General features: G+C 40.4%; 1 protein-coding gene across 1 annotated transcript; it reads right to left on the reverse strand.

Moving 5' to 3' along the window:
* Positions 1 to 5,413: 5,413 nt before the first annotated feature.
* On the reverse strand, positions 5,414 to 6,389 carry LOC125721087 (uncharacterized). Its single transcript, XM_048997022.1, has 3 exons — positions 6,003 to 6,389; positions 5,792 to 5,875; positions 5,414 to 5,655 (listed from the first exon to the last, which is right to left on the reverse strand). The coding sequence occupies exons 1-3, from the start codon at positions 6,295 to 6,297 to the stop codon at positions 5,414 to 5,416; spliced, it is 621 nt and encodes a 206-aa protein (XP_048852979.1). The 5' UTR covers positions 6,298 to 6,389.
* Between the last annotated feature and the right edge of the window lie 8,502 nt (positions 6,390 to 14,891).

Consider the following 14,891-nt stretch of genomic DNA (forward strand, 5'->3'; position numbering starts at 1 on the left):
ACGGAACCACTGAGAACACATAGTTCATTTTTGGCATGATCATCATTTTGATTGTTGCTACTCTTCCCATAAGTGACATGGGCAGATTATTCCACCGTGCCAGGTCATCTTCTACCTTTTTAAGCAGAGAACTGTGGTTTAATCGCGTCAGATCTGACAGCTTGGTAGAAATGTGAATACCAAGGTATCTAATGTCCCCAGATTGAAGTGGGATAGTTGGATTGGACAGGAAGTCACAAGATATTGGAAGAATAATTGACTTGTTTGAATTAATAGAGTAATCTGAGATGGAGGAGAACTTATCTATAAGTCTTATAGTCTCAGAGAGAGAGCCTTGTGTATTTTGAAGAAAACGTAATACATACAGTCTGCATAAAGACTAATTTTATGGGTTATATTTGCTGTCTGAATACCTTTGATATTATTATTTTTCCGAATTGCTGCTGCCAATGGTTCAGTAAATATAGCAAATAGTGATAGAGAAAGTGGACAACCTTGCCTAGTGCCCCTTCTGAGAATGAAGCTTGGGGAGATTTGCTCATTTGTTTTTATACAGATTTTAGGTGAACTGTAAAAAATTTGAATCCAGGTTACGAAGTTCTCGTGAAATTCAAATTTTTATAAAGTTGCCACTAGAAATTTCCAGTTTACTCTGTCAAAAGCCTTTTCTGCGTCCAATGCGACGATTATGGCTTCCTTATTTTGAATGCTGCAGTAGTCTATTATGTTAATTAATCTCCTCATGTTGTAAGTGGACTCTCTGTCTTTAATGAACCTTGTTTGATCCGGATGTATTATATAAGGTATTACTTTTTCAATTCTACTAGCCAGTGCCTTGTGATGATTTTAAGATCTGCAGTTATGACTGACATTGATGAATAGCTAGATGGGAGAGCAGGGTCTTTGTCAGATTAAGGAGCAGGTTAATATCTGCACAATTCATATTTGGAGGAATTCTGAGAATTTCTTTAATTTCTATAACCATTCTATGGAATTGTGGTGCTAGCAGAGGCCAAAATGTTTTGTAGGATTCTGCTAGAAATCCATCTGCACCTGGGGCTTTCCCGTTAGGCATACATTGTAGTGCATCTTAAAGTTCCACTATTGAGAGAGGTAACTCTAATGCCGTTATTTGTTCATTATTTAATTTTGGTAGGTCAATGTTGTTTAAGAACTCTTCTATTTCAGAATTGGTTGGATTAATATTAGGTGAGCATAATTTTTATAAAAGTCCATAAATATCCTATTTATCTCTCCTGGGCTACGAGTTGTCTTCCCATTGGGGTCTGTAACTGAAGAGATTGCTACATTTCATTTATTCTGTTTTAGTTGGTTTGCTAAAAACTTACTAGATTTATTACTATGTTCAAAATTGTCCAAGCGTAATCTCTGTAAGTAAAACTGAGTTTTTTGTCTCTTAATTCTTGCAGTTCCATTTAATATTTTTCTTCAGAGGCAACATGTGCTGATTTTCTGTTCTAGTTCTGTCTCAAGTGCTTTTTCCTTTTTCTTTTTGTGTGCTGAATATGAAATTATTCTGCCTCTGTCAGGATAACCAGAACAGAGAGAGCCGGACCCAGGAATGCAAGCCGAGCGGCGCTTTATTAGTGAAAACCAAACTGAGGCACCAGAAGGGATAGGCGAGAGACAAGGTCGAAAAACAGGCAGGGAGGTCGTAAGCCGGGGGGTCAGTCCTACAAGGAGGCACGAGACTGGAACACACAGGGGCACGGGAACGGGATGAGCCGGAGCAGGCAGGGTAGAGGGGTCAGGTGCGGGAACGGGTCTGGAACGGGAGAGAGAGAGAGGTAAGGAGAGGACACGAGGTAAACAGGCAAGGTTAGGTAGCAGGGAGTGACAATCGACAAGAAAGTGCTTGGTAAGGCTTCTATACATCAGCGCAATACTTCGCACTGGGCTGGTGACTTCTGGCTGGCTTTATACCTAAGCTCATTACTCCTAATGAGCCAATGCCGGTGGTGTCCGCCTGTGTGGGCGTGACAGCCTCGTAGGTCCGTGTATATATTGGCCATTCGATTTTCATTTTGGAATCAATAATTAAAAAAACAAAAACGACAGATGATTTGTTTTTTAATATAAAGTGCAAAATAAAAATATCAGAAAACAAACCATTTTTTAAAATTTCCTTTAAAATATGCACAATAAAAATTGAAGCTGACCAGAACAAGAATAGGGTGGTTTTATCGTTTTCCGGCACCAGATGTTACGTATAAACGGTGCGTGTGTGTGCGAGAACAAGTGGTGCTACTTTCAACATCCCGGACACACAGGTGCAGCGGAACGAAGCAGGGCAGGTAGTCTTAGCCAACAACACTTCTTTAGGATTCATATTATAATGACTTTGCAATCATACACTGAGACCATATTACAAATGGTGAAGCAAGAATTGTCGTCCACTGAAATTTCTACAAGGATGTTACACCAGTTTGGTGAATCACTGAGTATAAGAAGATTTTGTGCTGAACGTGGTTCAGGCTTGGGTCGGTACTCAGACGCACGTTTAGAGCTGGAGGTGGCAAATACTGTCAACCATGGGCATAAATTATGGGGGTGGAGGGGGTTGTAGCCCCCCCCCCCAATAAATCAAAACCAGCTAATACAATCCCCCCAATGTTTCAGCCAAAGTTACGCCCTTGCTATCAACGATATAAGATACTTGCTCTAATTTCACGTTTCTATCTTGTTTCATGGTAAGACTGATGGATGGTCCTAATTACTGAGCCAATGCTACAATATACATACATACAATCATGAAATAAACAACTCAAAAATAAGGTATTAGATCTATGTTTTTCATTTTCAAACTCACACGTACTTTAAGATAGAAACGTGGAAATAAAGCCAGTATCTTACCTCTTTGAAAGCATTTGCCACCTCCAGCAATAAACGTGCATCTGAGCACCCACCCAAGCCTGAACCACATTCAGCACAAAATCATCTTATACTCCTTGCAGAAACACCCAGTAATTCCCCAAACTGGTGTAATATCCTTGTAGAAATTTCAGTGGACGAGAATCCTTGCTTCACCATTTATAATAAGGTGTCAGTGTATGGCTCCAAAGCCATAGGGTGCGTTCGACTTGGGCTTAGGTTTGTCTGCAGCTGACGTAACGTGGAATGAGATCTGCCAGCGGATGCAGGGGTGGAGTATAAAGTGACTGCAGCCAAGTCGGACAACTTCTACTCCTCATAGTGTGCGAGACCTGACTGCAATGGCAGCACTGCCAGGAGGCTGTAGATAAATCTATACAAATATCACTTGCATGCATATTACTTCTTTTACAATAACCAACTTCTGATACAAACTGTTAGCAGTAAAAAAAGAACTATTGTGTATAGTGGCCCTGTGTAAAAAGTTAGCTGCCAGGAAAAAGATCAAATACATTTACTTAAAGGATTCAAATTTTTTATTGTCATGTATAGAGTACAATGCAATTCCTACTTGAATGGCTTCTTCACAGACTAGATGATTAAACAAATAAAGTAGCGGAACATTACAATAACTAACAATAAATACACAACTAACTCACGTGTACTATTAGAGCATTTATGTCATTTAAACTTTATTTTATCAGGTAAATTAAGTAGAAAACAGGTCTCACTGCCATACAGTATGTGCTTTTCGGGAGAAATAGCAGATAGTGAAATATCGATACTTCAGATACCAGATATTTATGTTCTAGAATCGATTTTCATGTTAAAATATCGATATTTTAGTAATTTGGGGTAAATGTGTAGTTTAAGGGGAACACAGTGGAAGGTAACTATACTACCCGGATCGTCTAAATGATACCCAGTTGATAGGAACTACTTCTTATTCCGCCAGCATAGTCATACGCGAAATACGGCTGTATAAATGCGCAGGCGTAGCAGCGCGCTGCTGCATTCACTCAGTTGCCAACAATGGCTGCGCGTAAGCGGAGTAATGAATGGAGTTATTTCAGCTCCACAAACAACCAAGACGCAGTTTGTGACATATGTGGTAAGACAGTGAGGTGTTGTGGCAACACCACAAACCTAGTCAAACACCTTAGAGTAAATCAACACAGAATAAGATGAGGCGAACTGAGGAGGAGGAGAGAGACAGGTGCTGCTAGGGTGAGACAGGCGGTTCTCGCGGAGTCCTTTAGTCTTGCAGGCAGGAACTATCCGGGTACAGAGGTAGGAAATGTGGAGCTGCTGGCAACATGTAGCATTGCTGCTGAATTATGGGAAAGTGATCTGCATCTGTCTCCTAGGCTTAGGGTTTTGTGTTGATTTTTAAGCAACGGGAGTTCCCCGCATCCTTAAAATTGTGGAATCCCATTTTGTTCAAATTTACATTAATAAATCCATCCATTTTCCAATCCTACTGGGTCGCGGGGGGTCCTGAACCTATCCCGGAAGCAATGGGCACAAGGCAGGGAACAAACCAGGATGGGGGGCCAGCCCATCGCAGGGCACACACACACACCAGTCACTCACACATGCACTCCTATGGGCAATTTAGCTAGTCCAATTAGCCTCAGCATGTTTTTGGACTGTGGGGGGAAACCGGAGAACCCAGAGGAAACTCCATGATGACATGGGGAGAACATGCAAACTCCGCACACATGTGACCCCAGTGGAGACTCGAACCTAGGTCCCAGAGGTGTGAGGCAACAGTGCTAACCACTGCACCACCATGCCACCCCTGTTGTTATTTATTGTTGTTATAATTTTTTTATTGTTGTCATCATTATTCTGCTATTACTATTTTGTTGCTTGATGTCCTTTTTGTGTTCTGTGTGTTACGGTTGTTTGTACTCTGCATTCCTCTACACTTTGTTTTCTCCATCCCACCTTTATTATTATTATTTCTATTTACCTTTTATTTTATTTTTTTGTCCATGGTGAGTAATGTCTGTAATTGTTATGATTGTTGTGTCTGTGTCCTCCTCCTCCCCCTTTTTTGTTTATTTTTTTATAATCACGGTACTAAGGTGGGTGAGTTCAGAGTGGCCACACTGGAATTGAATATCTTTATTCTGTAACTTTCATTTAAAATAAACTTGTCCTCCGAAGAGGACGGGCGGTGGTGGGAAGAAAAAAAAACTAATTAAGAAGTTGCTGCACTATCATCACTGCAACAACTGTCCTTCACAAGTGTCTGAAACGCATGGATGCCCAGATCCTCCAAGACAAGAGGACAATGCAGATGTTCCACCATTTACAACAGACTACACAGAAGGACTTGCACAGAGATGCCTTTGCATTGTGCCACTTTAAGTAGACATTTTAGACTTTATTTACATTTTCATCATTCTACTCGGATAAGATACATTTTCTTTTTCAATGAGCAAATACATTTTAAAAGCAAAAGTGTATATTTTATCTGGTATGATACAGAAACAGCCATAACATCCAACATGAGTTAAGATAATATTTTTTTATTTAGTTGCATCTTTCTCTGCAATAACATTTCCAGCTGTAATTTTAGAATCTTCATTTTCATTTCATGCTCTTCCTTTAGATATTTTAGCTTTTGTTCATAAAATTCATGTGTCAGCCTGTCCTGGAGAGAGAGTCCTTGGTGAGCAGTACTGGCTGACTCTGCCACCCTTGTTCTTTCAGATGTGACCGGTGATTGACTTTGCCGGTCCATATCATTTTGTCCTTGGAACAAGAAAAGTCCATATGTATGGTCAAATAAATGCAGATTACATGAAGAGATTTTTCACATCAGATGACACAGAAGTAAATGAAAGTTTTAAAGGAGAGAAAAAAGGCAAAGTGAAATGTTCTCACATACTCGGGGTAGATGTGTCTGACCGCTCTGGATGGTTCTGCACAGGTTCAGTGGCGTCTTCCTTGGCGTTTGCCTCAGGTTCCACACCTAAAAACAATACTGCATGGTGAGTACAGGCATTTGTTCCACTTCTTTACCTTCTTCTTCAGCTTAGCCCATGGGCACAGGCTAGTTGCTCAGTGGAAAGGTGTGTGATCTACAGGTGATGCCATACCTGGCTCAGCCTCTGTAGCTGGGCTGCAGAAATCATCCTTAGCAGGAGGGCTGTGTACTTCCTGACACTGATGCAGAGTCTGGTCCAACGTAAGAAAATTGTGGACGATACTTCTGACGAAGTACTGCCCAGCAAACTTCCACTGAGACCCTGCTTTCACAATTGCATTTGGTGCCTCATATTTGGCGAAGCACCTGTTTTTGCCCTTTGTAATGGTGAATTCCATACTTCGTGCAACGCCCCCTTGCTCATAAAAAACCTCCACGCGGTACACTACTCTCTTAAGCTTGCACATTTTGGTGAATGGAAATTCGCAGTTGATCCGTGCTCCAGAAAATCTCAGACTGAGATGATCATCGGATACCGTGAGATTTATACTCTGGGTTCTAGAACTTATACACGTAAGCAACTGATTATGCACGTAAACTACTGTTCCAAGATCTCCATGGAAACGGACTGTAACTGAAAGGAAGAACGTCACTTTGTGGACGAAATGTATTTCGTGAGTGAAAGAAATGCCTTTTGTGTGCATAGAGGGCGCGCATCTGTGTAGTACTTTTCAATTACTGCCGGCTTTGATTTTGCATACCTATGTAACTACGTTTAACTTTAATTTCAATGTCATTAAAATTTAATAAAATGCCATTTACATGTAGTAGAACTTGAAACATTCTATTCATTTTTTTTCTTTTTAAAAAAAACTGTTGTATGTACTCATTAGTGTCACTGTTTTCTTTACATTTTTAATATTTTTAAGGCTAGCCAATGAAAAATCGCGCCGCCGATTCCCTCCCGTCGTCGGTTATATCACCCTGCCGCTGAATAACACTGTCCCTGATAGTTCAGATCAGACACACTGAATATATAGCCTGCGTGTAGAATACAAGGTCAAAATAACAAACGATTAATACCAGGAGTCACAGACTGTATGCCGATCCTCCTAGAACCGACGCATTTCTTTCATTCACCAAATGCCTTTTGTGAACGAAATGACATTGTTCAGCTGATATATTCAGCTATGGAAGCAAATCAATGACAAAAGTCCTTGATGGACAAAAAAAGCACGTTGAATTAAAATGATCGAATAAAAAGGCATTGCATTAATGATGCTTTGAATTCTTGGGAACTGTAATTTAATATGTGTATAAATTTAAACACTGAACATTTCAACTGAAAATATTTCAGTTGCAATTTCATTGCTTAAATATTCAACACAAAAAAAAACAAATCGGCTTCTAAAATTCAGTTCCATAACATACAGCTTTTAAAGTGAATCTATATAATTCAGCCACATGAATTCAGTTAATTTATTTTCGCATCTTGAACAAATTCAGCTGAAAATATTCGATGTGCTTTATTCGCATCTTCGTTATTTAAGCAGTAATATACAGCCCTCTTACTTCTGCTTTGCAATATTAAGTCCTGTTATTTTCGCTTTTTCAAACACGCCGTCACAATTTCCGTGGTTTAAACTGCGGTCCGAAATTCAACCTGCTACATCCGGGACTAGCGGGATGAGTGACAGGCTGCCGATATAGTTCGCCTCAGGAATCGCGGTCAAAATGGAGCAAGAGGTAAGTACGAGTTCTGATTGACTTGGCAGCAGATTTTCTTTGATTGTGTCATTTATGAATTTTGTCGTTTACCGGTCAATACGATAAATTACTGTGCCCCCAACTAATAGGTTGCATTAATTATCACCAAACTTATCTTGCTAACGTAAGATACCTGCGGGCAACTACAAGGTCCGCTAGCTTGCAAGCTGGCCAGCTAGGTAGATGGGATGGGATAGTAGTCGACTTGGGGACTGACAGGTGCGCGATGTCGGCCATGACACCAAAAGTCACGTGTCCGCACTGTGACACGCCCCCATTCGCCATTTTGAGTGTTTCGCTGATGTAAACACATTTGGTTAACTTAAAATTTCATATTCAGTGTGTTTTTCTCCACAAAAATTAATGTTTTATGTGTAACGGGAGTGAATATTCTCTGGCTTTTACTGTGAAGCTTAGTGTTTCAAGCCACCGAACATGGGTAGCCGATTGGCTATTTCATGGAGGGGGAAAGCTATGCGGAGTGACGGAGGAGTGGTGTGCATGACGGGAGTGTCCGCGCGAGAGGGAAGCAGGGCAGTGGTTCGGTAATAGAGACGTGGTTACGTGGAGCCGACATTAATGGTCCGGTTGTTGTCGCCCCGAAAAAAAAGAGGTTCACAGTTGAATTTTTGGAGCTACTATTACATTGTTAATCGCCGTTTTTGTTGGAACCGCAGGTTTTTTTCTTTTGTTACTGATATACCCAACCGAGTTAGCAAAGCGGATTTTCCCCTTTCCCCGCAAACGTTAGCGCAGTGGTTCCTTTTCTTTGTATGCCGAATTGCGAGTAAAAGTCACGAAGGCACAGCTGTCTGTGTCCCGTCTCGGAGTAGTGAATAACAGCAACGAGGAACTGATTACAGCAAGATTTTGTAGTTTTTTTGAAGCTGGATAATTTCCCTCCGCTTCCAGTTCCTGAGCGGAGGATACATGACTGCCTGCAAAGCGGGGCGACGGCGATACGGTGAGAGTTTGGTGTTACCGGTGAAGCCAAGTAATCTACCAGAGTTTCTGCGCGGTAGTAAATAAGATCAGACAAAATTAAGGTCCTTGAAAGGTATTAAAAGGGTAGTAAATGGAATTTGACTTGGAAGTAAATTTTCATCATCCAGCTCAATATATTACGAGTTTCCCATTTTCTACGTGTCACATAATATACATGCTAGCAGGACCCGAGTTGGAATTTATAGCCTATCAGAGTGACGCTGACGCCATTTCCCCGCCTTTTACCTCAGTTGAGCCAGTGTGATCTAACGTGTTCATATTAGCAGAGCCTCTGAAATTAGCAAGTAGCCACTTGGTGGTGAAGTGGGGGAAATGAAAGTTTACTAAAAGTTGGCTTGATAACCCGTCATTTAAAGACTGGCGTAAGCCGGGGGAAACTCAGCTTGACACTGCAAAAAAAAAACAAACAAATAATCTTATTGAAAACGCTCAATAAAAACAGTTAAACATTAATTTGCTTAATATTTATAATGGGTATTAATATCCCCCCCCCAAAAAAAAAAGGCCGCTGCCCGATTATTTGTAGTAAAAAATATGGTGGAGGTAGTATAAAAGGTAGTAAATTCAGCTCTAGGATCCCTGCATAAACCCTGTCTACAGAGGAGCGGATGGGATCGCCATTGTTGGGGCTAAAGAAGGATCTTCAGGACTCTACCGTTAGCTGTGGTGAAAGGAGTGCTTTACCTGCCATCCCGTGACATCCTCCTCCTTCCCTTTCCAATGCGGCAGATGGGTAACGCTGGTTTTGTGGCTATTTCAGTGTCGGAAAAGAATTATTTTTGTTGTTTGTTCAAGGGATTGAAAAAAGGACGCTTTGCTGATGTAAATCAAGGACTGGAAAGTGACTTACGAGTTGAACAAAATATTCCATACGTTTATACAATTAACGGTTTTGTGCGAATCGCAGACAGTGTTGTTCCTTATACTGTCTGTGAATCTGTGTTACGTATCTTTGTTTTAAATGTATAATTATGTTTGATGGGTTCTGATATTATTAGTGATTGTCAATGTAAAAAAAACTCATCTGCTAAAGTGAAGAGAAATAAAATGCCCAAGTTTAGACACATGAAGGCATGAGGTTCTGCTAAATGCTTGCTGACCCCAAATACACCTTCCTGGGAGTGGGGGCATCTCATCCATTCTCTTAGGTTTGGGGAGCATGGGAGAAAACTGTTAGGCCTTAAGTGGCTCTGCAGGCTTATACACTTTAGGGCGCCACCGTGTATCAGACAACTCCTGGAGCCCACCTCACCACATCTTTTTGCATACTCACCTGACATTCTGCAGGGTCGAGTGGATTCAGACATACTTGCACTAGTAGGTACAGAGATCAAAAGTACTGGGGATGGAGACCCAGATCTTGTCACCACTCAGTCTTCCCAGGTAGGTGGTTACCTTCACTTTCCCCCACAAGGAGAGGCGTTTGGCCTCGCCACATAGGTAATCAGTAATAAGCAATTTTCATTACCAAAACACACTAGTAATTTAGGGGTTTAAGAAAGGAAAAAGAGTCAAGAACACCACAAAACTGTCATTGGATGTAACTTTATTGGTCATATTTAAAATAAGTGGCAAGCAGAATACAGGCTCGGTATACAGTGAGTTTATACAGATCCTTCCAGACATCATGTGAAACGTTAGAAAGCGTACTTGCAAATGTTTCTAAACTTAAACCATAGTTGGGCATTGGTTTGTCAAGGCACAGCACACAGTGACAGCCTTATCCAGCATTGTGACTTATAATCCATGCACGTGAATATGCATGTGTACATGCACTGATAAATGTGTCATTACAGTTTTGCTGTTTACTTTTGTCTTTGAAAAGGATTCACTCTGTAAGGCTAGTTTAACACAAACAGATTAACCCATTTCTGCTACCCTCCATAGTGAAAATACCAACTTTGTAAGACAAAAAAATGCATATTCAGTAATACTACTTAAACAAAACAAGGCTGAAGTTCGGATTTTCCGGTCCACCTTAAATGCTGCGCAGCCCAATGCAACGACGCGATAGTGTGTGTAGGCGGATTTAGTGAGGCTTACCTTCAGAACATCATTAGGCTTTCGATTCGTATTAATTGAACACGATTCTACTGACTTATCACTTATACATATCTGAGCAGATTCAGTAATAGTATTTGTGTATGTTATCAGAAAATGAGACAAATGCAAACGTCCTTCCACTCCCAGTCAGGCCCGGAAAAATGCCCAATCAGGCAAATATGAACTTCTCAGTACATGTCAGGTATCCGAATATATAGAAAAAGTGACATTGTTCTGGCCCAGACTGATTTAATACTTTAGGATTCAGATGGATACAAGGCTTGTCATACTATAGTGCAGAAAGGTGTGAATGAGAAGCCAGGCTTCCGTGAATATTTTAAATACCATAAAGCTCTCTGGGCAGGCAAATATCAACTTTTCAGTTACACTTCCTAAACTTGACATCCCAAGTCTACCCCCTTGTGGGTCTAATTACCTTTCTAAGATATTTCTAGAGTCCCCTTCTCTTTCATTTCAAAATGTCCCAAAAAAACATTATAGTGAGTATAAAAGAGTGTTCCAAGACTTATTTTGGTGAATTTTTACCAAATTTTTTATTTTTATTTTGGTTGCACTGTCCACTTTGCTGCTGTAAAATGCAAATTTCCCACCCGTGGGACTAATAAAGGCTATCTTATATTATTATGCTGGGTGACAGAAAATAAGTGCTTAGAATATATGCACATACCAAGATAGCATTTAAGCTGCAGCAAGTTATATATTAAAAAGTGTCTACATGTCTGCAAATACTTTTAGAAGCAGACAATAGGAGGAAACCTATTTGATAATATATTCAACGGAGGAAAACTACAGTCAATAACATAATATGTACAGATATAGTTCTGCAATATTGTAGCAGCAGTGGAGAGGACTACAATTAATGCAATGATGGCAATTAGAGCAAAATTATATAGCAAAAGGTAGTGGAAAGAATAGCATTTGAATCATGAGATCATTTAGTTCCCATTCACATTGGAAGAGATGCTGAGGAGAGTGTCTGCAGCTTCAGGTTCCATAGGGTGAGCTAAGCTTAGTGCCAGTGCCTCAAGCCAGCTGGACATGCAGCAGCCGTCACGAAAAAGCCACACCAACGACTGTACTTCCTCAGGCATCTAAGATCCTCAGGCATCTCAGCATTGAGACCCATAGAGAATGGAGTGCTGGTGCCAAGTTTAAGAGGTGATTATTAAAAAATGCTACAGTAAAAATTCAGCAAAATAAGTCTCCTTAAACTCTGTTATGCTTACTATAACATGGTAATGGCAGATTTGTGGGACGTTTTGAAATGAAAGAGGAGTGACCTTCAGAAACTGATATAGATGTACCTTAATGTCGATGTAGTCTATGCACTGATGCGATGTTTTGGAGTTCAGTATTTTACAATGCTGCAGTACACTATTATATAAATCAGCATTTTGGCACTATGTTAAACTCACTCTCATCTATACTAATGTCAGATTATCTAGACGTTTTGAGATAAAAGAAGAGGAATGTCCTGAAATGAGTTGAGGCCATGTATTCAGTAATTTGTATGTCAATATTATTTTAAAATGATGTTTACTTGTTCAAAATTGCACATAATTAGCATTCAGTTAGTTAAATGGGCGCTATATTTTCTAAAATAATGTATTCGAGAACGGTACTTTAATAATTCCTCATGAACTACTGTCTGCATTTCCTTAAAACGAGTGAGAAACTGCCATCCACTGGCAGCACAGCGCTACTCTGCAAGACATTTAAGGTGAAACTAAAATCACGAATAAGTAGCTGGTGAATAAGGAGCCAACTTCAGTCTTGTAAGAAAAAGCATCTTGGTTGCCTTTATGAAAATGCCGAGACCGAACACGCATGGAGGGAGATATCGTGTTGACAGTGATCTCCTTCCATCTCACCGCTGCGACCCAGGCCCCCCGACGCCTCTTCGTTACCTCCTCTACCTGCTGTCCATATCCTCTTTTCCAAGTGGGAAACTGAAAAAATCTCATGTTGTGCTCCACCTTCCTGCCATTTCTACCATGTGAGTTAGCCTTTCACACAGCACCAGTGTCCCATCTTACCAAAGGTAATGACGCACACAAATGCTGCCACTTGAGTTATAAACACCCACAATGGTGATTCGACCCACAATACACTGCGACTACAGTCAGTGTGACGTCAGCTGTCAAAGACCGATACCACTTTTAAAGTATGATATACCTCCCTATTCGTCCCAATGAATGGGTTTGAGTAGGGCTGGGCATATGCACTATAGATTATATCTCAATATTTTCTGAGATTTTCACCATGTCCATATTATAAAATTCATAGGTAAAAAACAATAAAATATCTTAGGTGGTTTCGTTGATGGAATTTGCATAAATAGTACATTTTAACTATTAATTATGTAATTATTGTGTTTAGCCTTAAATGTCTTGTGTTTTATTGTGTTGGTCATTTTTGACCCACTTATAAAAATCAATGTGTTTTATGCCATTCCTGTCATTTTGTTTACGAATAATGAATTGTAACATAGTCTGTATTACAAGAATGATTTCATGTTTGAAATGTTATTATTTTTCACTTTATTACAGATTTTGAACATTTTGATAATTAAAAAACGAATATTACACAGAACAGCAATAGAACAATGTCAACATTCGTTATGTGTATGTGTGTTAATGTCCGGTCATTGACAGTTCCTCTCTCTTCTATTCTCTTGCAGGTAAGTGTCCGTGTTTGCTGAAGGTTTTCATGTGATAGTCCCTGTTTTGCCTTTTTGTCTCCTCACCGCATGCAGTTGTGACAGACTACCTGTTTCTAGCTGTGATCATTGCACACAGGCACATTGCACTTCCCAAACCTATTGCTGACTTTGCGATCTTTGTTACTTGGGCAGATCTGACACCTCTTTCTCTTCAGCTGGCCCTGTCTGCTTTTGTCCTGTGGCTGGGTTGTGGCTTTTGTCACACATTTTGTCGCTTCAGTTCATTATTTTGTTGCTTTTTGTGTTTTCATCGTTTTTGCTGTGTGGCACTCCCTCACACTGGCTTGCATTAACATTAACCTCTGGTGCTATACCCTTTTACGCCAGAGGGGGGGCAGTAATGGCGCATGGGAGACAGAGGCTGACTCCGTAGAACCGTAGAAGCAGCTCAGTTCGAGCGCGAGCTACGTACAGCAGTCAGCGCGGTGCAGCCATTATAATTGATATTATATGATATAATTGTTGTTACGGGTGAGTCAAGTGCACAAGCATTAGATCGATAGTGTTTTTAGTAGTATTTGTAAGTTTAATGACTATTTCATTGGTCTAGATTATACTTTTAGATCGTTTGTATGTCGGAAGTAACTGTTCGTGGCCGCTAGCCTTAATGCTAATTATTGTTCGGGCCACTGTTGAAAGATGTCAGACAATCAGATGGTTGTTAACTATGTTATACGTGTTAATCCATGGTCAGTCCGATAGTTTAATCGGAGTACTTGCCCAAATGAGTATGAGTGGAAATGTATACTGGTAAGCCCTAAAGTCCGGTGCATTGTTATTTCGCATGGAGATGAACATGTTTTACTTCTTGTACATTGAGACAGAGGCTGACTGCGAACTATAGAAGCAGTTCAGTTCGAGCACGAGCTACGTACAGCAGTCAGCACGGCGCAGCCATTATAATTGATTGTTATTTTCTGTTATTACAGAATAAAAGCCAACCTGTTACACGCCAGCCCATGCTTTTGTCGTAACGTGTGTAACACGTGCATTGGTGATACCTCTGTTGAATTCAGGGTGCCGAGTCGTGAAAAAGGTATAGGCATTTAGGGTGGCGATTGTCAAGGATGTCAAGAATGTTGTACCACAGCACCATGGGCCACCTCGGTGTTTGTAGCTTGTAGGTGCCAACTATCTGGTCTATGGTGTCAACACCTCCTTTGGTCTTGTCATAGAATGTGATCACTTCTGTTTTTTTCTTTCTGCTGTTTGCATCCACCATTGTATCGTGGTGCATCGTGCTCAGGAGGACAACAGCCATTCCAATACAAATATTGCAATTTCTTAAAAAGTACAAGAGGTAACTTAAAAATTTTAATGGAATGATATCAAAAACATGTCATATGAGGAATACCTGGAATATGAAAAGATAACAACTTTTCATTACAAAGATATTGCAATAAAACGACCTCACCGGGTCATTTTTGACCCACTTGCGCATCCTTGCCTCACAGGGCGCGTTCGACTTGGACATAGGTTTGTCTGCCGCTGACATGACGTGGA

Source organism: Brienomyrus brachyistius, unplaced genomic scaffold (assembly GCF_023856365.1).
Source record: "Brienomyrus brachyistius isolate T26 unplaced genomic scaffold, BBRACH_0.4 scaffold32, whole genome shotgun sequence".
NCBI lineage: Eukaryota > Metazoa > Chordata > Actinopteri > Osteoglossiformes > Mormyridae > Brienomyrus > Brienomyrus brachyistius.

What these genes read in the sequence shown, in the direction of transcription:
- LOC125721087 (XM_048997022.1), bottom strand. Translation starts at nt 6,297, where the DNA reads ATGTGCAAGCTTAAGAGAGTAGTGTACCGCGTGGAGGTTTTTTATGAG. An exon ending in AGCTACAGAGGCTGAGCCAG is followed by an intron (nt 5,876 to 6,002) that starts GTATGGCATCAC and finishes TATTGTTTTTAG; the next exon opens with GTGTGGAACCTGAGGCAAAC. An exon ending in GTCAGACACATCTACCCCGA is followed by an intron (nt 5,656 to 5,791) that starts GTATGTGAGAAC and finishes TCTTGTTCCAAG; the next exon opens with GACAAAATGATATGGACCGG.